General features: G+C 53.9%; 1 protein-coding gene across 14 annotated transcripts in view; it reads right to left on the bottom strand.

Moving 5' to 3' along the window:
• DNM1 (dynamin 1) overlaps positions 1–23783 on the bottom strand; it is a 45842-nt gene that overhangs the window by 3481 nt on the left and 18578 nt on the right. For 5 of the 14 annotated variants that reach the window (XM_057547743.1, XM_007194597.2, XM_007194600.3 and 2 more), the window contains exons 9-21: positions 23587–23654; positions 22302–22440; positions 14891–14977; positions 12325–12395; positions 12101–12152; positions 11884–11895; positions 9050–9163; positions 5151–5260; positions 4301–4412; positions 3825–3836; positions 3282–3452; positions 1955–2196; positions 1370–1585 (exon numbers count right to left, since the gene is read on the bottom strand). In XM_057547743.1, coding sequence (XP_057403726.1) covers positions 1370–1585; positions 1955–2196; positions 3282–3452; positions 3825–3836; positions 4301–4412; positions 5151–5260; positions 9050–9163; positions 11884–11895; positions 12101–12152; positions 12325–12395; positions 14891–14977; positions 22302–22440; positions 23587–23654 — 1406 coding nt within the window. Of the gene's footprint in view, positions 1–1369; positions 1586–1954; positions 2197–3281; positions 3453–3824; positions 3837–4300; positions 4413–5150; positions 5261–9049; positions 9164–11883; positions 11896–12100; positions 12153–12324; positions 12396–14890; positions 14978–20505; positions 20645–22301; positions 22441–23586; positions 23655–23783 lie in introns of all 14 variants that reach the window. The other 9 variants (XR_009008544.1, XR_452199.2, XR_452198.2 and 6 more) reach the window with 4 other exon arrangements.

The raw sequence follows: 23783 nt of genomic DNA, 5'->3' as shown, positions 1-23783 counted from the left end.
AGCAAGCCCCATCTCTGCTTCACTGTAGGTTCATGGAGGTTAGACCCATGGCCCTACCCTCCAGCCATCTGGAAACATAAATGGATATTATTGGTCTGATGTGTTCTTCCTCAGAGAACATGGCCAGTGGAAACAGGGCAGACTGAGTTAAATATCAGAGTGAGCTTCCTTGAAAGAAGGTCATGGATCAAGAAGGCAACGGCGGGCTTCCCTGGTGGCGCAGTGGTTGAGAATCTGCCTGCTAATGCAGGGGACACGGGTTCGAGCCCTGGTCTGGGAAGATCCCACATGCCACGGAGCAGCTGGGCCCGTGAGCCACAATTGCTGAGCCTGCGCGTCTGGAGCCTGTGCCCCGCGACGGGAGGGGCCGCGATAGAGAAAGGCCCGCGCACCGCGATGAAGAGCGGTCCCCGCACCACGATGAAGAGTGGCCCCCGCTTGCCGCAACTGGAGAAAGCCCTCGCACGAACCGAAGACCCAACACAGTCAAAAATAAATAAATAAATTAATTAATTTAAAAAATAAATAAATAAATAAATAAATAAATTAAAAAAAAAAAAAAAAAAAAAAGAAGGCAACGGCAAGGGATGAAGTAGAACCCTTTTCCCTGGAGATTTCTGGGAATGGGGCAGCCTCCACCCACTCCTGCCGCCACACACACCACGTTGGTCCAGGCCAGGTAGGGCCGGAGGCAAGGGGAAGGAAGAAAGCCATCAGGCTGTCCCATGGCTCCCAGGCCCCTTTCCCAGCTGCTCCATGTCCTACCGCATGCCTGGGTGCCATTCTTACACTCTCACATCCGTGTGCACGCCCACGCACACATCACACACCTTGCTGGTCACACAGTCACAACCCTCGGGGACAGGTCCAAAGAGTCAGGACTGGGAAGTGCGGGCACCAGGGTAGCCTTGAGTGTAAGTGAATAAAATCTACCCATCCAGAGAGGATTTGGGTTCAGATCCTCAGACCTGAGGTAGGCTCACTAGGAGCTGGGAGACAGAAGTAGAGGACGGAATGGAGAACGGAGGAGAGCGGCTAGAAGGGGAAAGGAGAAGGGAGGCAACGCGTGGAAGAGAGAGAGAGTGAAAAAGGAGGGAAGCGCCATGCAAGTGCTGGAAAGAAGAGGGCAGGTGGGAAGCCCCACGGCCCCCTCCCCAGAAACGACCACCTGCGGAACTCAGCGCTCCCTGGGGGCAGGCTCCGCCAGCCCTCGGCCACACCCCGGTGGCTCTGGCACCCACGGTCCGAGTGACCTGGACGGAGAGGGCCGGCTCTGGCGACCTGGGCCGATGCTCCGGAATCCGGCCCCACCTCCCTCCCGGCCACGCCCGCCCGGCGGTCTCTGCCGCCGCTTTCAGCCCCTACTCACCTGGGGACCCCGGGCGGGGCGCGGTTGGGGCGCGAGGGCACCTGGGGGGGAGGACCGAAGGGGTCAGGGGAAGCCCCCGGCCTGGAGGGCACGGGGGGCGCCCCCCCTAGGGCGGACCCAGCAGGCGGAGGCCCAGGAGCAGGGCCCCGCGACCCGGGCCGGGCTGGGGGCACCGCGGGGGCTCGGCGCTGCGGTGTGGGGCTGGACGTGGGTGACCTGCGGGCGACAGGGACCGAAGGACAACGAGGGGAGAGAGATGAGCGGCTCCGCCCCACCGTGAGGCCTCGCCCCCAGCTGGGTGCCGGCCACGCCCATGCACGCAAGCCCCGCCCCTCCGCGCCTTAGGTTTTCGCCGGAGTTTAAGCCCGCCCCCAGAGGCTCCAATGTTCCAGCTCCACCCCTCCCGGCAGCCAGCTCTCCAGGCAAGCCCCGCCCCGCGATAAGCCCCGCCCATCTCTAAGGCCCGCCCCTCGCTCCAGGTGGGAGCCATCCCGGTGACGCCGGCGCGCCACTGCCCGGTCCCGGCCCTCTTCCAGCGGGCCCCGGGCTGGGGGGCTTTGGGGCCGTGGGAGCCGGCCCTGGTACCTGCGTCCAGCCGGTACGCTCTGCACCTGCAGCCAGGAGTCGTCCACGGGCGGGGGCATGGGCGTGCTGACAGTGGTCGTGTTGATGTCGCCGATGATGCTGAGCGCCTCTTTCAGTGCGTGGTACATGCGCAGCATCTCGTCGCGCCGCTGCGCCTGCTCGGCCGACTCCTCCATCAGTGTGTTCTGGTCCCCGCACGAGTACAGGTTGGCCAGCAGCTCCGAGAAGATGAATTCCTTGGTCTGCGGGCGGGCAAAGAGAGGAGAGGGCTGGGACCTGACGCCTGTACCAATTTGTACCAATCCCCGCCGGGCCCTACTAACTCGGGGATGCGGTTCTGCCACTGCCTAAACTCAGATCTCCCTTGCTTCCCCGCCCGCCCTTTTTCTCAGATGGTCCAGAGAAGAAAAGTGAACTGTTCAAGGTCATAGATCTAGGAGAACACTCAGGGCCTATTATGCACCAGGACACCTGGTTACTCAGCTTACTTCAACCTCAGTTTCCTCATCTGTAAAATGGGGTAGTTACACCCTTTCCAAAGACTTGTATGCTCCACTGGACCAAAATAAGGAAGACGACAGTTTAAAATTTTCTGAGCCCTTGAGTAACAGGTGTGAATGTGTGCCAGGACTGGGTGAAATGTGAGTCTCTGTGTGTAGGGCATGGGTTAATGTTCTCCTTAAAAATTCCCAGATGTTACCTGGCCCAGGCTCTGGAATATTTGTGGAGAGATGCTGAGGTTTTTTATGCCGTAGGCCTGTGTCTCATTTATTCGTTATCTAAATTTATGTTGAGCACCTACTACATGCCAGGCATTGTGTTGTTATGCACTTTATATTCATTTAATCCTCAACTCTATCATTATCCATATTTTGCATATAAGAAAACAGAGGCTCAGAGAGGGTAGTTCGTTTGCTCAAAGTCACACAGGGAATTTGCGGCAAAGCCAGGATTCCAACACAGTTCTAATTCCCCTCGGGCCATGCTTTTTCACTAAGCCATGGGTGGAAGTGGTTCCGGGGGGTGTGTATCTCAAAACATGGTGTGGGAGATCTCAAAACATGGTCTGGGAGTTCTCAAAAGATGCAGATTCCTAACCGCTCCTGGAAAGCATTTAAGCATTCTTGGAACAACTTGGTTGTGTGAATCTACAAAATAATATACGAAGCTCACATTATATTTCTATTGGATAGCTCTGGCTTGGACCCATGCCTCCCTCCCCAGACTTGGTCCCACGTGACTAGCCCGTGCCTACCCCAGGCCAACCTGGCCACCTGCCTCCCTGGTCCCACGAGAGCACCCGCCCCCCACGCCGTGGTGCACCCACATTGTTGATCATGAGGTGCATGATGGTCTTAGGCATGAGGTCCCGGACGGTCTTGTTGACGATGGCCATGTATGAGTCCACCAAGTTCCGGATGGTCTCCACCTGCCGCTCCAGCTGTGGGTCCATGGAGTGCATGAAGTTGTCTGAGCCATTCTCCTCCGTCTCACTGGCCTGCCATTGAGGACAGGGCATCAGGATGGCTGGGCCCTCAAAGTCAGGTTCCAGACATCCCCAGGGTCCCAGCCCCTTCAAGGATGCCTGGAACGCTGAGGTACGGAGAGAAGCTATCTCTGTGTACAAAGACACCGGCTCCCCCGTAGCTCTGGGTCTCTGGGCTCTGCCCACCCCAGTGCCTCTCAGGACCCCAGACCCTCATTCAGCCTTATCTTGGCTCTGACTCTAGTACCTAGAATTTGCCTTACTTTCCCAGTCCATAAATTAGGAAAGGACATCTCCAAGGACCCTTCCTGATCCTAAAGGCCTGGCCAGATCTGTCGCCAGGCTAGAGACGCCTGGCAGAAGGTGAGAGAGGGACACACTCACTTTCTCTTTGTCCTGGGAGGCCCACACCAAAGCCACAGAGGTCACCACACCAGCATTGCCATCGTCGCCGCCGCCACCAGCGAGCACAGCCGTAGCAGACACACACAGAGAGGGAAAGAGGAGGGACTGAGTAAACCCAGGGCACTGCACGCCAACTGTAAGGCAACTCTAGACGTTGTCACAGTGAAAGAGGGTAGAAAAGTGAAGGCAGTCACAAGAAAGCATGATCATATGCAAGGGATGCCGGAAATGCCATCTGTGTCAGAGAAAGGGTCGTGTAAAACTTCACTGGAGAAGGATGGGAGGAAGGGTTAACTCTGATCCCACCCCAGAGCAGGTAGGGGGAGGATCCCTGCTATTTCTGAGCCCAAGAAGAGCTCGAAAATATGCCATAGCTTGGCATCACTGTGGATGGCTCCCCCCGGAGCCCCTTATTTTAAGCAGCTTGCCCCTCCCCTACCTCCCCTGCCACTCACCCCAACACGCTCGGGGTACACGCCAGCCCTCAGGAAGGAGGCCTTCCAGCTATCCACCTCCTCCTGTGTCTCGCACGCCAGTTCCAGCTGCCGATAATCCTTGTAGACGTTCCTGCAAGATGGGGCAGGTGGTGAGGGGAGATGGGGGGCAAAGCCCATTTACCTTGGTGGTTAAGGGCGTGCGTGGACTGGGGTCATCGTGCCTGTGGGCCAATCCTGGCTTTCTTACTTCCCAGCTGTGGCAAGTCCCTTCTTCTCTCCCAGCCTTAGTTTTCTCGTCTGGAAGATGGGTTAATAATAACAATTCTTGCCTTTTAGGGTCATTGAGAGGATTTAGTGAAATGAGCAGTAAAATACTCTATTAGAAAGGGACTGAGCTCTCATAAAATGGGCACCCATGACAGTGCAGCCCCTGGCTTAGATCTCAACCCCCATTGGCCCCCTCCCAGGCTTTCCCCTCTTGGCAGCTGTATTGAACCCTCATCTCTGAGTAGGAGAAAGTCCACTAGAGTCAGCCCTGGGTTGGGAGGGGAGAGGCCTAGTACTGCCAGTATCTTATGCAGGGCAGGTACTAACCAAGTGATTGCAGAAGGACAGGAAGGGAGGAAGGAGGGAGGGAGGGAGGGAGAGAGAGACGGAGAGGGAGGGAGGAAAGGCAGGAAGGAGAAAGGAAGGGGTGGCAGGAGGGAGGCCAGGAACGAGATCTTGACATGAGTCTAGCACAGATTAGAAACTCAACAAATATTTGTCAAATGAATGACTTGCTGGGGAGCCCGGGGCAGATCTCTCTCTCTTCTGGATCTGTGGGCCCGTCTTTACTCCCCAGGGCCCCGTGGGGGCAGGCAGGCACCTCTGCTCCGTGTTGAAGAGGGCAAAGATGTGCTTGCTGGACATGAAGCCCTTCTCCACGTCCCGCAGCTTCAGGTTGTCCACGGACAGCATGTATTTCTTCTCTTTCTCCTGGGGGAGAGGGAGGAGTGATGGGTGAGGTTGGTGCTGTCTCTGCTACGCCTCACTCCCTAAGGATGCTCCATGTTGCAGGGCGGGGGGACCTGGGACTGTAGACCACCAGCCGCCTTGCACTGCACGGGCGCTGTCTGATGAAAGCCTGGCCACGAAGCCCTGGGTCTGCTGGGCATCTCGGCTCCCCATGGCGTTCAAGCCCTTCCCACCACCTCCGCATCCATGCCAGAGCTCAAGAGCCTGGGGTGGCGAGGCTGAGCTTGGCTCCCACATCCCGCCCCAAGCAAGCCCTGGACGCAAGCCAGGCCAGCCCCAGCCAGGGACCCCGCACTCGGCCTCTCTTGCCCCCAGCCTGGCCGATGGGGCCTGCTTTGGATAAGCCTCTGACTTCATTTCCTGACTGGAGAGACGGGGAAGGGGGGCGGCCACCAGGCCTGGCAGCTTCAAAGGGCTGGCTCAGCCCACTCCCCACAGCTGCCCATGTGTTAGCAATCAGGCACACAGCACAAGCTTGGAGATGGTGAGTCTGTGTGTGCAACGTGTGTGGTTGTATGCCTGTGCAAACATGTGCACGTCTGAGCACGTGTCCTCTCACCACTGTGCGTGTGCCCATGTGTCCCTGTGTGTGCACGAGGTTGCCTGAGGAGGTGCCAGCCCGGCCGTGTGTGCGTGTGAGCATGTTTGTACGTGTGCACAGTTTCGTAGGTGTGGCAACTGTAAATGTCCATGTGTCTGCATGAATGTACCTGCGGGACATGCGCTGTGGGTGCACATACTTACGTGCATATAGTTTTCGTAATGGGCTGAATCTGTTTGGTTTATCTGTATCGTCTGGGAGGAGTTATGCTTATCTGTGGATGGCATGTGGGTGCCAGGCCTGTGTGCACATGTGTGTACGTCTGGTGGGGGCTGACACGTGACTGTAGGCTTCTCTGTCCTACAGACAGAGGGGAGGAGCTCAGGGATCTTCGGAGGAGGTACCCCAGGATGGGGCTCTGGGAGGAGGGGAGGGGTTTCTGCTGCCTGTACCCCACTAGCCAACCCAACACCACAGGGCCCACGCCCGGGGACGCAGTGGGGGGTGACTGTGTGGGTTTGGAGGACTCGGGGCTAGGGCATGAGCCTCGCCTTGGATCTCGGGTCGGGGGCTGGGTTTCGGAGGACCCCGCTCCCCGTCCTGGCGTCATCCTGCCCACCTCCCTCTGCCCCCCACACCCCCCTGGCCCGTCCAGCCACATAAAGCCCTCTTTATGCCAGGCGGGTGGCCGGGAGCCCCAGAGGGCGGCTGGGGGAGGAGAGGAGGAAGTTGCACACGCGGCCAGGGAACATCTGGAAGCATTCGAGGGAGGCCCCGCCGCCACCCGCCCTGCGCTCTGCTCTGGGGTTGGACACTAGGTAGGAGCAGCCTCCTTCCCGCAGGCCGGCCCGTCCCCAGGCCCCTCCTCCCCAGCCAGAGCTCCCGCTCACCCCTGCCACGTCAAAGGAGGCAGAAGGGGAGTCAGAGCAGAGAGGGGACCCCGGGCTGGCTGGGCTGGGCTGGGGACCTTGCATCTCCAGGACGTGGGGCTGAAGCTCTCACCCAACGGACAGACATTGCAGCCTGGAAGGATCAGAGGACACCTCCACTCCGTCTACCCAGTGTTTAGACTATCTGTTCAGGACTCCCAAATTGTACAGTAGTCTGCACATTGGTTAGGCTGGGCTGGGTTAGACCCTCGGCACCGCCGCTGGAGAGCTGGACCGACCCCCGCGCGCCATCCCAGAACCGGAGCCTGGAGCCGGGGCAGGGGGCTTGGGGGGCACTGGGTGGGCTGGGAGGAGGCAACAGGGGTGGGGGCGCCACCATGCTGTGGGACGGGGTGGGGCTGCTGATGGGTGGCGGAGGAAGAGTGAGAAGGTGGGGGGTCAGTGAGGGCTGGGGATGTGGGCGGCCGCCTGTCTGCCCAGAGGATCACCCAAGTCCCAAAGACCAGACGGCTGGTGGCTGGGTGGAGAAGGGGGACAGATCACCCTCCGCCCAGCCCGGACCACCTCCGTGTCCCCAGCTGTTTTAGGGCAAAAAGATGCACTCACAACCCAACACACACACGCAACCTTACCTCGGCACGAACACACCTACAACTCGGAAACATACATTCCCGCACTCGAATTTTAAATCACACATCCGTGTCCCAAGCACACACAAGTGCATGCACACACATGCGCGCACAGACGCACACACCCACTCACAATGGAGCACCAGCCCTCCCCCATCCTTACATCCCCAATACATACAATACACATCCTCAGACGTGCCACACGCACGCCCTCCCTCCTCAAGCCCACTCGCCACACATACACACAGACGCTTACACACCGGGCACGGGCACACACGCCTCAGGCACACATGGTCTGCCCCCAAACACACATGCAAACCCTCATACACCGAACATGCCCCGACGCTTATACCCCAGACACTCTCCTGTCAAACTCCCACACCCCACGTCCACAAGCCTCACATACACCCTCACCTCCCAGCACTCACTGCCCAGCCCTCCCCCACCCACACATACACTCAACGCCAGGTCACACACGACTTAACTCAAATGTACACACGAAGTTCCACAGAGACCAGCCCCCCGACACACACACACACATACAAGGATGGGGGCCCCGCTCAGATATACTCCCTCCTCCCCACCAGTGTAGCCCGTCGCTGGCCCCCAGCCCCAGGTCACACTGTCCCCTGGCCCTGTGCAAGGAACCTCAACACAGGAGCCCAAGGAGTGGTGGGGCATGGGCACGTCTAGGGAGGCTGCCCGGGCGGTAGAGCAGGAAGCGGTCCCCACACCCGTGCCCCGCACCGCCCCACACTCCACCCCTTCGAGGGGCCCCATGCTCTGGGAGAGGCCAGGGTTGGGGTAATGAGGTCCAGATGGCTTGGCGCCCCCGCCGGTGACGACAGAGGGCCCCGCCCAAAGTGAGGAGGGGGGCCCTGCCTGGGGAGACTTGGAGGGGGCAGGGATCAAGGAGGGGGGCTTGGAGAGTGAAATCAGAGGCCACCGCCCCAGGCTCTGCTCCCCCATGGAGAGCACCTTCGCCTTCAACAGACCCCTCAGGAAGAAGGGGGTCCCTCCCCCCAACTCTTTGGCCAGCTGGAGTTCATTACCACAAGCCCCCTCCCCCCCAGCCCTCCCTGCTCTCTCTGGTCACCTCTGGAATCCAGATGTGGAAGCCAAAGAGACTTGTTCTTAAAGGAGACCAGCAGTAGGGAAGGGGGGTGGCTGGGCTTCTCTGTGCCCAGTGGGCAGGGAGGGGCTTGGGGTGGTGCCTCTGTGGGGCCCCATCGCTCCTCGCCCCTCTAGCTGGAGGCACCCTGGGCATCCCCCTCGGACTGCTGGGGGCTGGGGGGCTGGGGTGCAGGGGTTAACAGCGTGTCTGGCAGCTGGACTCGTGTGTGTCATGGGCCTGTGGAGGCCACGGAGTAGAAGGCACGCCCTGGAGCAAGAAAACAGGAAGGCTGCGGGGCTGGTGGGGTCAGGGAGGGATGCCCAGCACCCCTGCCCACCCCAGGGCTCTCAGCCCCAAGCTCCCCAGTCCTGCCAAGCCATCTTCTCCATCCAGCCTGGATAAGCCCCCAGGATTGCCTGCCTCTGGTCCTGACCTCCCACCTCCACCCCGAGGTCTTTGATGGGATTTTTAAATACCCCTTTTGGGTGGTTCAGTCCACTCCAAGCCTGTGGTAGGGTCTCAGCCTGCCTCTGGCCACCAGCCAAACCCCTTGATGACCAGTGGCCCTTTACTTACCTCGTCATCCTTGTACCAGGACAGATTCTCGGCGGTCAGCACAAACCAATACTCCTTGGAGCCCCCCTTCATGATACCGATGTTGTTGATGGTCAGCCAGCCCTTCCGGATGACCTGGAGGGTTGGGGTGGGCAGGAAGTCAGTGGACAGAGGCCAGGATTCCCCATGGAAGATGGGGTAGGCAAAGAGAGACCCTCAAAAGCTCACCCCTCCCCCAGGTCTTCAAGGCCTGGCTGGTCAGAGAGGGTGGGGGCCAGACCTGCCCTGGTTTGAACCACAAGTGAACAGAGGGGAAGACAGAGGAAGGCAGAGGTCAGCTCAGGATAAAGAGCCTTCTGACAGAGCCATCTGAGTAGGGGACTGGTGGCCTTGGTAGGGGACAAGCTCCCCACTGCTAAAAAGTGTGCAAGCAGAGTTTAGGTGGCTGATTGGGCAAGATAACTCTGAGTATCTTTTCAGGTTAACAGTCAGTTTATTCAAAGACTTTTTCTGACCTCAGGGACTTTGCACATGCTTCTGTTGACTCTGCCTAGAAAGCACTTCCTCCTGTTTGCCTGGCAAATCCTACTCATCCTCTGGGTATGAGCTCAGAAGTCACATTCTCAGGCAGGCTCTCCCCGGCCCCCCATATAAGCCAGGACCCCTATTGTAATCGTTCATCACTCCCTTAAGCTTTCTTCTATGACGATGACTGGAATTTTGAATTTGTGTGTGTGTGTGTATGCGTGTGATTATCTGTTGATGTCAGTCTGTCTTGCTAAATTGTGAACTGTCTCCCTCACTGGTGTATCCCAGCACTTGGCAGAGTGCTAGGCAAACAGTAAGTGATCAATAAATATTTGTGGCATGAATACATGAATGCTATGATAGTAGGGTTCTAAGAGTCTTTGCCTTCAAGCCCCAGACAGGGGTGGGGTGGTAGAGCACGGACGCGGGGGGGTGGGGAGGGGCTGAGCACAAATTGCCCAGACTCCTCTTCCTCGGAGAAGCCCAGAGTAGCAGGCAAAGGTCTCTTTTCACAGCAGGAAGCAGCTGTCCCTGGGACTGTCCTGAGCCACTGACGCAGATTAGGGCCTGTGGATTCTGCTCCAAGGGCAGGACCACTGACCAGACCCTGGTGGCGGGACAGATGAAGGAACAAGGGAGCTACTTCTGCTCCCTCCCCCAGCCCTGGCCTCCCTGGCTTCTCCCCTGAGCATCCGGAGAAGACTGAGCAGCCTGGGGCTGGCAGGAAAGCCCTCTGGGGTCAAGCCTGCTTCTAAGGCCCTCAAAGCCGCCCCCCCGCCCCCACTCCCAGCCCTCCTTAAACCTCTCTGGCTTCCCCAAGAACCTTGCGGAAAACCCAAGTCATACAGCGGATCACAGCTAGTAGCTGCCTTAGTCATTAACAGGGATGTGGTAGCCAAGTGCCGCATGACCACTCTCCCACTCTCCCGGTCTGGAGAGGATCCCCTCAGCATCTTGTCACTGTCTTTGGAATTGAGTCTGAATACCACACCCTGGCCCTCCATCTCCCCAATCTGACCAACAGACCTCTCCACCCTGCTCCTGCCCTGACTCGCAGCCTTTGTCCTCCCTCGGCCACCCCCAGCTCTGCCCTCCTCCCTGCTCACCCAAAACCCCCTTCCAGAGCCCCAGCACCAGGGGTCTCCTGTTCCTCCCACTCCCACCATGCCTGGGGCTTGACTACAAGCCCAGGCTTCCAAGGGGCAGGGCCAGAGTCTGACTCCTGTCCAGGGGCCAGCACAGTACAGGCACCAGTGAGTGTTTGATGAACCGAATTGCCCTGGGATATTGCATTCATTAGCTTCTTCATTCTATTTAGCACCTACTGTGTGCCAGGCACTGCACTGGGGGCTGAGGATTTACTGGTGAACAAGACAGACCCAGCCCTTCCCCTTATGGGGTTCAAGAGGGAAATGATATGATGCCAGTAATCACACAAACACCTAGATTATCACAAAGAAACTACAGCCTCTGGAAGAGCTCAAACTCTATGGCTGGTGGTACAACCAGGGCTGAGAAGTGATGTTTCAGCAGAGATCTGAAGGACCGAATAGGTAAGGAGGCACTGGTCTCTTGACATTTCATTCATCTCTTTACTCAACTCTCTGATAGAGATGTCAGCTTAAAAACATTCTCTTGGGCTTCCCTGGTGGCGCAGTGGTTAAGAATCTGCCTGCCAATGCAGGGGACACGGGTTCGTGCCCTGGTCTGGGAAGATCCCACATGCCGCGGAGCAACTAAGCCCGTGAGCCACAACTACTGAGCCTGCGCATCTGGAGCCTGTGCTCTGCAACGGGAGAGGCCGCGACAGTGAGAGGCCCGCGCACCGCGATGAAAAGTGGCCCCTGCTCGCCACAACTGGAGAAAGCCCTCGCACAGAAACGAAGACCCAACACAGCCAAAAATAAATAAATAAATAAATGAATTAAAAACAAAAACAGAAACAAAAAAACCCCCAACATTCTCTCTCATCCATCCGTCCATCTATCCATCCATCAATCCAGCCATCCATCCATCCAACAGATATTTAAAGAGCTCCTACTCAGTGCCAGGCCCCTGCCAGGCATTTTCACCCACCCCAGCCCACATGGTCTACCTCTGGGTGAAGTAGATGCTTAGTTCATGCGCAATGATGGACAGATTGGTGGGACTCTGTGTGTGGCTAGACCCAGCCTCTGGCCTGAGTGCATATGTGGACACCCATGTGCTGGTGTGTGCAAGCAGCTCAAGCCAAAGGCTGCCCTCTTGACCCCTGCACATCCCCACTACAAATGGGTCCCCTCCTCCCCCTCACTACACAAACCAAGAGCCCCAGTCCTGGTACTCACCAGAATCTCATCCTGCAAAGAGGTAACCATAGCAACCACGAGAAGCACCGGGAGAGAGGAGAGAGGGTTACTGATGCAGAGTGGGAGGCTTGTGGCTGGCATCTGACAGGCTCTCTGGCCCCTGTGGGACCCTTCCCCTCGGGGGAGGGGGATCTCAGAGCTTGGCGTCCATCCGGCACCCTCCATCCCTCCGGCTGGGGCACTGGAGTTCACTCACCTGGTTCCCTGAAGCCTTCTTCTTGTTCATCTGGTTGCTCCTCTGCTGAGCACTAATGAGGAGAGAAAGAAGAGTCCCAGAAACTTCTCTCAAGAGGCCCAGCTTCATTGCTACTGCTCAGTGGGCACCAGACCCAGAGGCTTAACCCAACAGGCCTGGGTCCTACACACACATACACACACAGTCACACGAGGTGTCACCTTCTCTGACCAGGGAGCACTCACTTGGCAAAGCCTATGAAGTCCTCATGGTTGGTATTCATGTAAGCCAGTTCAATATCGATGAGGAGCATGACCTTCAAGGATACACAGGTCAGCAGTAAAGTGGAAAAGATACCACAGAGTTTTAAAATGCATGAAAAGCTGGGAGAAGCATACTTGCAGCATGTATAGAGTCCATAATAAATCAATCTATAATCCACAATAAATAAATGTATCCATAATAGTATCCATAATAAACAAAGAGTTCCTATAAATCAATAAGTGGAAGACAAGAAACACAAATCAAAATAGTCAAAGAACATGAATGGGTAACCCATAGAAGAAATGCATACAACCAATAAGGATATGTAAAAAATGCTCCCTCTCATTAATAAAGAAATGTGAGTTAAAATGAGACCCCTTTTTAACCTAGCAAATTAATAGTAAATATTGATAATGACCAGTGTGGGCACAACTGTGGGAAGACAGATTCTCTCACATACCATTGGTGGAACTGTAAATTAGTATCACCTTCTTGGAGGGCAGTTTGGCAATATCTGACAACATTAAAATGCATATATTCACTTCTAGAACTATATCTCACAGATAAGCTCCTTGAGTGAGCAAAGATACATGTACCAGGGTGTTCAGTCTGGTGTGGTTTGTAGCAGAGAAAAACTGGGAACAAGCCAACGGCTATCAGAAGGTGAAATAGATTATGGTATCCTCGAAACTAAAAGGCACTCTACAGCTGTTCAGAAGAATGAGGATAACTTCTAGATTCTGGCATGGGAAAATCCCCTTTGCAAATAATTAAGAGTGATGGGATTTGTAACCAAATTGTGATGGGGGTGACATTCCTGACGCTCAGTGCCGGGTTCAGACCCAGGCCCTGCTGCTTCCTGTGAGTTTGTCCTCACCGAGCTTCAAATTCCACAAATGAAGGGTTTCAGCCTCACAGTAGTGGTGAAGACACAGTGAGAGGAGGAAGGTCATGGGTCTGACCTGTAATAGGTGCTCAACAGATGTTAGCTACAATTATCTTCAGAGAAAAAAAGGCAAGACACACCGCAAGATTGTGATTCTTTAAGAGTAAGAGGAAATCTGGAATCTGTATGTGCCTAGGGAAAATGTCTGGAAGGAGACACACCAAACTTTTAATAATGGTTCTTTTATGGGAGACTGGGGGCGGGGAAGAGTGAATGGAGGAACACTTACTCGTAATTTAATGACTTCTATACTGATTGAATATTTTATTGAGTATTTATCATTTTGTCATTAAAAAGAGACCAGTGAGGATTTAGAAACACAACATGGGCAACAAAAATGTGAGTGATTAGGGACAGCACCATTGTGGAGAAGGGGTGTCTGAGGATGGAAGCTGGGAATTGGGAGCCAGAGGTGGGTATAGACAGAAGATGACAGGGAGATGGCCAAGGAAAAAGGACTCGCCTGTGAGCTCTGTGAGAGCCATGAGAGAGCCTGCTCACCTCTGCTCCTCCCAGCTCAGAGGAGCATTCAGGGAATATGCTTCTTATTTAATGAATGAATGAATGAATGAATATTTGATAAATGACTACATAAAAGGAAGGGAGGGAGCCTATGAGGGGTGTATGGTGACCCAGAGAAACAGCAAAGAGAGAGAGAGAGGCCCAAAGTGAGATGACCAGAGTATAGATAGTTGAGAAGCAGATGGTGGGATTGTAAAATGGAGCAGCTTCTCTAGAAAACTGTATGGCAGGTCCTCAAAAAATTAAACATAGAATTACCATATGATCCAGCAATTCCATTTCTGGAAATATACCCTAAAGATTTAAAAGCAAGCTCTCAAAGAGATATTTGTGCACCTGTGTTCATAGCAGCATTATTCACAATAGCCAAAAAGTGGAAACAAACAGATAAACAAAATGTGGTCTATTCATACAATGGAATATTATTCAGCCTTAAAAAGGAAAGATATTCTGACACGTGCTACAACATGGATGAAGCTTGCAAACATTATGCTAAGCGAAGTTAGCCAGAAACAGAAGGACAAATGTTGCATGCTTCCACTTATATGAGGTACCTAGAGTCATCAACTTCATAGAAACAGAAAGGAGAATGGTGGTTGCCAGGGGCTGGGAGGAAGGGGGAATGGGAGTCATTTTTGTTTGTTTGTTTTTGACCGCACTGTGTGACATGTGGGATCTTCGTTCCCCAACCAGGGATTGAACCCGCACCCCCTGCATTGGGATCGTGGAGTCTTAACCACTGGACCGCCAGGGAAGTCCCTAGGAGTCACGGTTTAAGGGGGACAGAGTTTCATTTTAGGAAGATGAAAAGTTCTGAAGATGGATGGTGGTGATGGTTGCACAGCAATCTGAATGTACATAATACCACTGAACTGCACAATTTAAGTGGTTAAAAGAGTAAAATTTATGTTATGTATATATTTTCTCACAACAAAAAAGAGCAAGAGAGAAGCAGAAAGTTAATACAAGGAGAGGAAGTATAAGAGAGACTGAGACAGAACAGACAAAGTGGGAAGAAGGAGGTGAGCCCAAGGACAGGAGTGAAAGGTGAGGGAAGAGGGGGCGGTGCGTGGGCTCACCTGCTCCTTGGTGCGACCCTCGCGCTCCCGGATGTGGGTGGTCACGATGCGCTCCATCTCCTCCCGCAGCCGGGGGTACTGCTGGAGCTGGGGAGGTGGGGAGGGGAGAGAGCCACGTACACTGGGGGCACGGGTAGGGGGCACCCAAACCCCACCAGAATCCAGGGGCGTGGGGTGGGAGAGACACGCAGAATGCCCCACACCTGGGGGCCCAGGAAGCTGATGGCACCAAGCCACAGCCACCCCTTTCCCCCAACTGTGGGTTCCAAATGGCAAGTCAAGGGTCTTCCCAGTCCCGGGCCGTCTTCACTAGCCTACCTGGGCAACTTCATGGGCCCGGCAGTTCTCATGAGCACAAATGCCTTGGGAATCGGCCTGCTCCTCGGCTGCCATCTTGGTGGCAGCCATATTGGAAACAGACCTATTCGATTGAGGCCTTTGTTTGGGGCGCTGTTAGCGCCCCAAACTTTCACTGCTCCTCAGGGCTACCCCTTGCCTCCTCAAAGGCTTGGAGGCACAGTCAGGTGGGGAAACAGGCAGGTAACAGCCTGCAGATTACGATCCAGGGAGAATCTGGGGAGGGCAGGGCCCGAGGTGCCAGGTGGCCTCCTGAGTCAGGCTGGGGACAGGCAATGCTCCTTGTCAGAGCTGGGGGAGGGGAGCAGGGGAAAACCAGCCGTCACACAAAGGACATGCAGGAGGCACAGGCATGCGAGGGCGTTGGGGGGTGGGGTGGGCATGCGGAGCGGGAGTGCCAGCGGCATGAGCAGTACCCTGCGGGGGCCCTCTTGGTAGCATCCACCCGGCTTTGCCTCCCTTTGCATGCCCTGTCCTGGCACCACTACACCGACACATCTGCCTGGCTCAGAGCTGGCCGGCCAGCCTGTCTCTACCCCACTCCTTTGGGGGTAGAAGCTCAGTAGCACCCTTCTACCCAACCACCCACCCCCCTCAGTTTTTATCAACTGAGGCCAAAGGGGAAGTTGCTCCAAACCCTTCCCCCCTGCCTGTGAACTCTGCCTTCAGCTCAGCCAGGCTCTGGACAAAACCCGGGTTGACTCCTCCTTCAGAACTCTGTTGAATAGCGTGTCTTCCAGAAAGCCTACTGTGACCACCTCCACGTGCCCCATCCCTCTCCACCCCCCTTCCCTCCCCAAACTGGACTGTAATTGCCCTGAAGGTAGGGCCCAGGGCTGGGCACACTGCCAGTGCCCAAAGAGGGCATGTTGAAAGAATGAGGGAATGAATGAAGGATGGAAGTCTTTGCCCTCCTTGCCAGGGTGAGCAGACATGGGCTCCTCTGCCCTCTGGCTCATGAACCGGCAGCTCCTTGGAGAGAGGGACTCGCTGAGCTGCTGATGGTGGGAGTCTACCCAAGGGGACCTCCTCCTCTGCCATGGAGGGGCCCAGGCTGGGCAAAGCTAGACCCACACCTTGTCCCTCTTCCCATCCTGGGTCAGACCCCGCAGGTGGATCCCCCTATGTGGGAAGAGAGCTGGAGGTTAGCGTGCCTGGGTCACAGGTAGTGATTCTGAGGGCAAGATGGAGGCCAAGGGGATGGGGTGGGGGGCATCAGGAGAGGCAGGAGGGTGGGGGAGAAAGCAGCGCCCTGGATGCCAGCCCAGGAGAGGCAGACTTGAGAGATGCCACATCCTCCCCACTCCCCCCCGACTGTTCCATGGCTCTGCCAAGGGTGTGGCTCATGTGGCCAAGCTCAGGGGACCTGGGAGAGAGGCAGCCTGAGAGCCGGGGCTTAGAAACAGCACTGGCTGGAGGGGCCCAGTGGACCCTGCTGCCCCGAGAGGCTCAGGGATGGATCATCACTCCTCACAGTCCCCGAGTTGGGGCGGATTTGGGACCGAGTCACGGCCACCAGAAAAGCCTCCTCTGAGATGGTCCCAAGTGCTCCCTCCCTGGGTGGCATTGCGGGAGGGGCAAGGAGGGAGGAGGAGGGAGCAATTTGCCAAAGAGCGTGACCAGTTCTCCCACTAACGGCCTGGATATTAACATTTGTCAAGTTTTCCATGTGTCACAAATGACAGGGCAGCCTCAGCCCCTTTGGGAAGTTCTGTTCCCTTTGAGCATCTTTTTCCATTCTGGCTGCCTCTGCGCATTTCCAGAACTTTCAGCCAGTTTTTAAAATGGAACTTTTCTCTCTCAGGTCTTGGCTAAGTGGGGCAGTCAGCCTGGAGCCCACTGTTTAGTGGTCAGGAATGCAGACCCTGGAGCAACCATGGCTCTGGGTTCAAAGCCAGCCCCCTACCCTGCTGACTTTCCTTGGAAAAGTGCTTGGCCCCCTCTGAGCCTCAGTTTCTCCATGTGTGAAATGAGGTAATAATGGCACCTTCCCTCTTAGGGTTGTTGAGAGGACTGAGCAGCACACCCTGTGCTGGACATTAAACTCCAGATTTCATCCAGAGATGAAACTCTAATCCCAGCAGGGCTAGGAATAATCAGCAGGAGTGGCTTGCTAAATTTAGAAGATTTGGGGAGGCAAAAAAAAAGAGGAAGATGGGTGAATTTTGCTATGTAAACAAAAAACTACTATGCATTAAATCAATTAAAAGGCAAGTTTTTAAAGAAATAATTTATAAGCTTTCCTTTCTAAAGTTTTTGTTGATCAATTTTTCTCCTTACAAAAATTTACCGACTCACTGTAAGAAATCTGAATATGACTAAAGTTTGTGAAGTAGAAATGAAAAAATTCCTGTGTTCTTTGCCTTCTTAAAATAATGGTTAGTAACTATGCCTTTGGAATTGTATCACTTATGTAGATTATTATATTATATTATATATTTTATATATTTATCATTTATATATATTACTTTCCCCCCCCAAATTCTACACGTTCGTCTCTGAAACCTGCTTTTCCCCCCACGGTACATTGTGGAAGGACACGTGAATGGAAATAAATATCCCTTGCCCTTTTAACAACTATAGTCTTTCATTGTCTGTGTGATACCATAGTCAATCCCCTCTTGATGGACATCTGGGTTGTTTCCAAAATATTACCATTTACGCTAATTAGTGCTTTTTTGGAAGGCAATTCAGCAAAGTGTTCCACAGTTTTTAAATGTTTATATCTAGTAATCAGTCTTCTAGGAATCTATCCTAAGGAAATAATCCTAGAGAAAGAAAAATAAAATTCTTTATACACAAAGATGTTCATTGCCAGGGTATTTATAATATTGAAAAACTAGAGACTGTTTCAGTGTTCACCAATAGGAAAATGGTTAAGTAAACTATGATAAACCTATTCAATAGAATAGTATGCAATCATTAAAAATGTTCACATAGGGACTTCCGTGGTGGGGCAGTGGTTAAGAATCCACCTGCCAATGCAGGGGACACAGGTTTGAGCCCTGGTCCTGGAAGATCCCACATGCCGCGGAGCAACTAAGCCCATGCGCCACAACTACTGAGCCTGCGCTCTAGAGCTGGTGAGCCACAACTACTGAGCCCACGCACTGCAACTACTGAAGCCCGCATGCCTAGAGCCCGTGCTCCGCAACAAGAGAAGCCACTGCAATGAGAAGCCCGCGCACCGCAACGAAGAGTAGCCTCTGCTCGCCGCAACTAGAGAAAGCCTGCGCACACCAACGAAGACCCAACGCAGCCAAAAATTAAATAAATAAATAAATAAATAAATTTATTAAAAAAAATGTTCACATCGACTATGTAATAACACCCACCAAAATGTATGTTATTAAGAGAAAAAGCAGGATACTAAATATATTCACAGTGTAAATACCTAACAAAGTAAATAAACCTATGTACAGAGAAAAACAGTTTGGAGGAATAAATTGGTGAAAACTCTTTGGCGAGCAAATCTTGCAGAAGTTACCAAAACTGTGAATGCTCACATCCATTGACTAGGCAATTCTATACTAGAAATTTGCTCTAAAGAAATGACAGGATAAGTACTACAAATATATTTATAAGGCTATTCACTGCAGCACTGTTTGTAAAAGAAAAACAAAAAAAAGGTGGAAACAACCTAAATGTCTGTCAATAGGATATTGAATATATAAATCATGTCATATTTCTACAGTGGAATACAATTCAGCTGTTCAAGGGCATGATCTTTACGTAGCTACTACAAGGATTCCACTCCGCATTGCTCAGTAAAAAAGAAGAGTTCACCGATCAGTGTGGTCAGTGTGATCCCTTTTAGGTTAAAACCGGTGTATATTTGTAATTAGTTAGGAAAGGTGTGCTGCTAGGACACCCTAGTCCTTATCTCTAGGGCTGTGAGCTTATAGGGACTTTTGCTTTCTCTGTGCAGTTTGAATATTTTGATAACAATCATGTATGATCAGAACAAAATCAATACCGATAATTTCCTTTTTTTAAAAAAGGAGTGTATTTGCAGGAAATGTACAAAAATCTCAGTGTGGCTCTTGGAAAGGGAGTGTTGTTGCCTCCTTTTCACTCTTGGGCATTTTCCAAATTTTCTCTAATTGAGAATGTATCCCTTTCACAATGAAAACCCAAAGTTTTAAAAAATTTAGATATATTTTGTGTTCTTTTGTAAAGAGATTTGAGGTAGCTTAAAATAAACTCGGTATTTTTTAGTTTAGCAAAAGTTAAGATTGCGTTGCTTAGTATTCATGATGCAGTGGGACCGTGATTTAGATGTCATAATATATACTATGCAATGGAGAGTCCAGCCCAGATTTGATTCTACCTGGATCAGGCACTGAGTGGATGCTAATTTGCTTAATCTATCCCCGTTTGGCACAGAAGTGAGCAAAAGTGAGATAGGATTGTGTAAGGGGCGCACAGGACTAATTATATATGAGCCACGAAAACCGCGATACTTATTTAAAACATGAAGTTAAGGCAGATGTTCCCCCACCTCTCAGTGTAGGGAGTTTTTTCAAATACAAGTGAGGCTGGACTCATGCAGGCCCCTGGGAAGAACTGCTTTAGACGATCTGGCGAAAAGTCCCCAAAATGCCCCAAAGTAGACAAATAGGAAAAAGCCATCTAAAAGGTCACGGATGACTCAAAAGAGGCTGACCCTGTCAAACATGTATGGATTACAGTAAAGTGAGTAACCCAATATGCTTTTAGGCAAATTGGTTTTGAGGGACTGGGATAGCTCCCCTGCCCCAGGAGGCCCTGATCCCAGATCTCTTCCCTCAGCCTCCCTAAATCTGAATCCCACTCTGCTGTTCCTTTTCTGAGACTCAGTTTTGTCATCTGTAAAATGGGGATAAGACTACTCACTGCTTAGGGTTGTTAAAAGGATTAAGTCAGATAACAAGGGCAGGCACTTAGCCTAGTGCTTGGCACACAGTAGGTGCTCAATAAACAGCGGCCACCTCCTTATCATCATCACCATCAAAGCGGCCATTGAGGATGCTTGGGTTAGAGCAAAGTCTTCTGGCAGAGGTGGGGGCCTGAAGGAATCATGAGTACAGTAGACCCAGGGTTAGAAGCTGGCATGAGACCCTGGGGCCAGGAATCACCCGGGCCGGCCTGGGCGTCTGGGTCCACCTGGGTGGCTGAGAGGCTGCCAGCCTTGCTCAGCAGTTGGTTCTTGCCCACGGGAGGCCCTGGCCATGAGGAAGGGGTGGCCAGGCCCAGCCCCTCCCGGGCGGCCATCATACCTTTTCGCTACACTTTCTGATGGTGGCCGTGAGCTCACTGACTACCATATCCACACACTTGATACTAGGCTCTTTAAGCTTCTGCACCTGCTTTTTCACTGTGGCTTCAAAAGCGAGGTCAGGTGTGAAGAGGCCTGTCCTGCACCCGGGGAGGAGGAGGGGAACAGGAGGAGGAGCAGCCGGGGGTGGGCGGGCGAGGAGAAGGAGGGGAGTGAAAGCCAAGCAGGGCCAGGGTCCGGGGTGGAGGATGGCACGGACACGAGGGAAGAGAGAGAGACACCGACACAGAGAAAGAGAGAGAGAAAAGAAGACAATGTGAGCATGGGACCTGGCCCTCCTGCCGCCACCTGGATTGGCACCTCCCAGGTGCTACCAAGCAACCCCCAGGGCTCTGAGGGCGTGGGAGGGGTCTGAGGGACCAAGCCCCTGCCCCATCCAAGGGCACTTACTGAGTTCATATTCTCTCTCCAGGGCTTGCCTCCCTCCTTTCCCCCACTCTTCAGCTACACTGAACCTGCCCTCTCTCTCTTTTCCTATGCCGTTTTTGTCCTTTTCCTATGCCATCCTGCTGAGGAGCTGACCCAGGCCAGGACCCCAATCACCCACATTCTGTTCAATTCTAGGTTTCCCAGAACCTCCTGTATTCGCTTCATCCCGACTCCAAAGCCCAGCACCATTCCCTATTCTCCACCAAGGTTGTTGCATTCAGCCTGCTGCCCAGGCTGTGCACTGCACAACTCCAGGGGGCTCCATTTCCATAGACTATGGGGCAGATGATGCCTCCTGGAGTTGCTGTGTAGCTGCCTGATCGCCATTCTCCAGCTCCCTGCTCTACTCCTGCCCTTCCCTTTCTCCTCAAGGGGCATCCTTTGCCTCTCCTCCTAAGGAGTCTGGAGGAGCTCAGTTTGGAAAGACAGAGAGAGAGAAGAGGAAAGACAGAAAGAGTGGAGATGGTGATAGAGAGGGGCCAGGGCAGCAGTGGGGAGGGGAAAGGAAGGGAGTCTGGGGGTGGAATCAAACGAGCACTGGACTTGGAGTCCAAAGCCTTGGCTCCAAGTAACAGCTCTGCCACCTCCTAGCTCATATGACCTCGGGCAAGTCACTTGATCTCCCGAGCCTCAGTTTTCCTGCTGTGAAATGGGTGCCATCCTCCCTGCCCTGCCGTGCCCTCCTCGAGTGGTTCTGTGAGGCTCAAATGACATAGCAGAGGGGGCTCTGTCCCTGGAAGGCTGGATGTGGATGGAAGGGACGGGGAAGGTCCCGAGTGAGGGTCTTGAGTGAGGGTCCTGAGTGAGGATGGCGTGAGATGGGGAAGATGAAGGACAGTGGGGAGTCAGGGTACCTGCTTGACCTGGGTCCTCTGAATCCCTCTGGCTGTCCAGGCCCCTAGGGCAGCACCCAAGAAGGTCCTGTACTTCGTCTGTCTCCAGGGACAAGACTTCCCCAAGACCCCTCCCTGGAGCCCCCAAAGATGACCCCACCTCTGAGAGCAGGGAGGGGGCTCAGGGTCTCCTCTTCTCCCTGAGCTGGGGGAGCTCTTGGTGGGCTCTCAGGGCAAATTACCACCATCATACCTGTCTTTCCAACGTCTAATCCCTTGGTTCCCCTGGTCTGGGGGATGGGGCTGGGTGAGGCCCCCTCAGAGAGTCCCCCTCCCCTGGACTGTGGTGGCCTGCCTCCCCCACCCCGCTGAGGTCTGTACATGCTACCAGGAGGCACTGGGGGAGGTGGGGAAGGAGCGCCTGGCAGCAGAGCAGGGCGGGGCAGAGGCAGGGGCTGGCCGGGCAGCTGGTTACCTTCTTGGTGCACTGTCTAACGGTGCTGATTAGCTCCGAGATAACCATGTCCACACACTTGAGACACGGTTCTCGGATCTTCTTCACCTGCTTTTTCACAATGGTCTCAAAGGCCATGTCTGGGGTAAAGAGCCCCGTTCTGAACGCCCGGAGCGGAAGAAGGGCACGGTGTCACAGACCGGCTCCTGCCAGGAGCACCAGGCCAGGGCCCCGCCCCGCCCGCCTGAGCTCTGCCCTCGGGGTCCTCCCACTACCCCTCTCTGGACTTCAGTGTCCCCATCTGTAAAATGGGCAGGAGGGATTCTGATGAAGGCCTTTCAGTGGAAGCTCTTTAGGGCAAGACAAGGTCTGCTTATAACTGTTGCATTTGTCCTGCTTTGTCTTCAGATTCTGCTCATACAAAATGTTCTATGGCTAGAAATGGTTTGAAAACTGTCAAACTGGGTTTTCTTTAAGAGCCTTTCTGGGAATAAAGCATTTTATTTTAAGACTAGGAAAGAGATTTTTTTTCTTTTTTGTGCCTTAGCCAATGCAGTCTGTAAATTCCATGCCAAACCTTGGAATTGAACCTGCATGAAAGCAGTGACATTTTAGTCTTGTTCACTGCCTGGCACATAGCAGGTGCTTTAAATTTTCTTGTTGAATGGACAGTGTAGATCTGGGTCCCTGGAGCAGGGCTAAGCTTTTTAAGGAACAATCTATTCTCCAGTCTTTGTCCCGGCTCCACAGGCCTTGGGGTTGGCTAGGAGGAGGAAAGTGGGGTGGAATGGGGCCAACTTCGGGCTAATGGGACTGTGGGCGGGTCTGGACGGTTGAGAGGCCTCATCCCATCATAAAAGGTTCACAGACTAACACCTGATGCTCCGCCCCAGGCCCCACCCAGCGGTTTGGGCAGCTTTGCACTGGATAGCACGGGGTGGGGGGGTGCGGGGGGGAGAGCTGTCCTACCCTGGGGATGGGCAGGGGGCCCAAGCCCAAAGGATGCTTCCCCAGCCACCTGTGTCTCGGGCTCTACCCCACTGGTCTAGCCTCTGGGCTGCTCCCAGGGACAAGCAAAGGAGGGTAGCAGGCTGCAGGTAGGGGGGTGGCCTGGGTCTCCCATCCCCCTCCCCTATCCAGAGCCTGTCCAAGTTGGGAGCCAGAAAGTCGGGGTTGAGGAGATTGGGGACTAGGTAGGGCTCTTGGTCCTTCCTGAGGGAGGCTCACTCCATCACTCCCTCTGTCTCTGCAATAGACCCCTCCTGCCTTCCAGGGTTCAGCTCCCCTCCCCGGTCCCAATACGTGCCTAATGCCATGTATATTCTTGATGGCATAGCTGATCTCCCTTCGGAGTTCCTTCTCGTCAAACTCCATCTGTGTAGGAGACAAAGAGATGGCTGGTCAGGGCCTGTTCTGCTACCTGGGAGGTCAAACAGGGTCCACCTCACTCCCAGAGCTGGGCATCAGGGCCTCTAGTGGGGTCAGCACACGTACGCATGAGAG

Source organism: Balaenoptera acutorostrata, chromosome 6 (genome assembly GCF_949987535.1).
Source record: "Balaenoptera acutorostrata chromosome 6, mBalAcu1.1, whole genome shotgun sequence".
Lineage (NCBI taxonomy): Eukaryota > Metazoa > Chordata > Mammalia > Artiodactyla > Balaenopteridae > Balaenoptera > Balaenoptera acutorostrata.
Note: the sequence above shows the minus strand (reverse complement) of the source record. Positions and strands in the feature narration are given on the sequence as shown.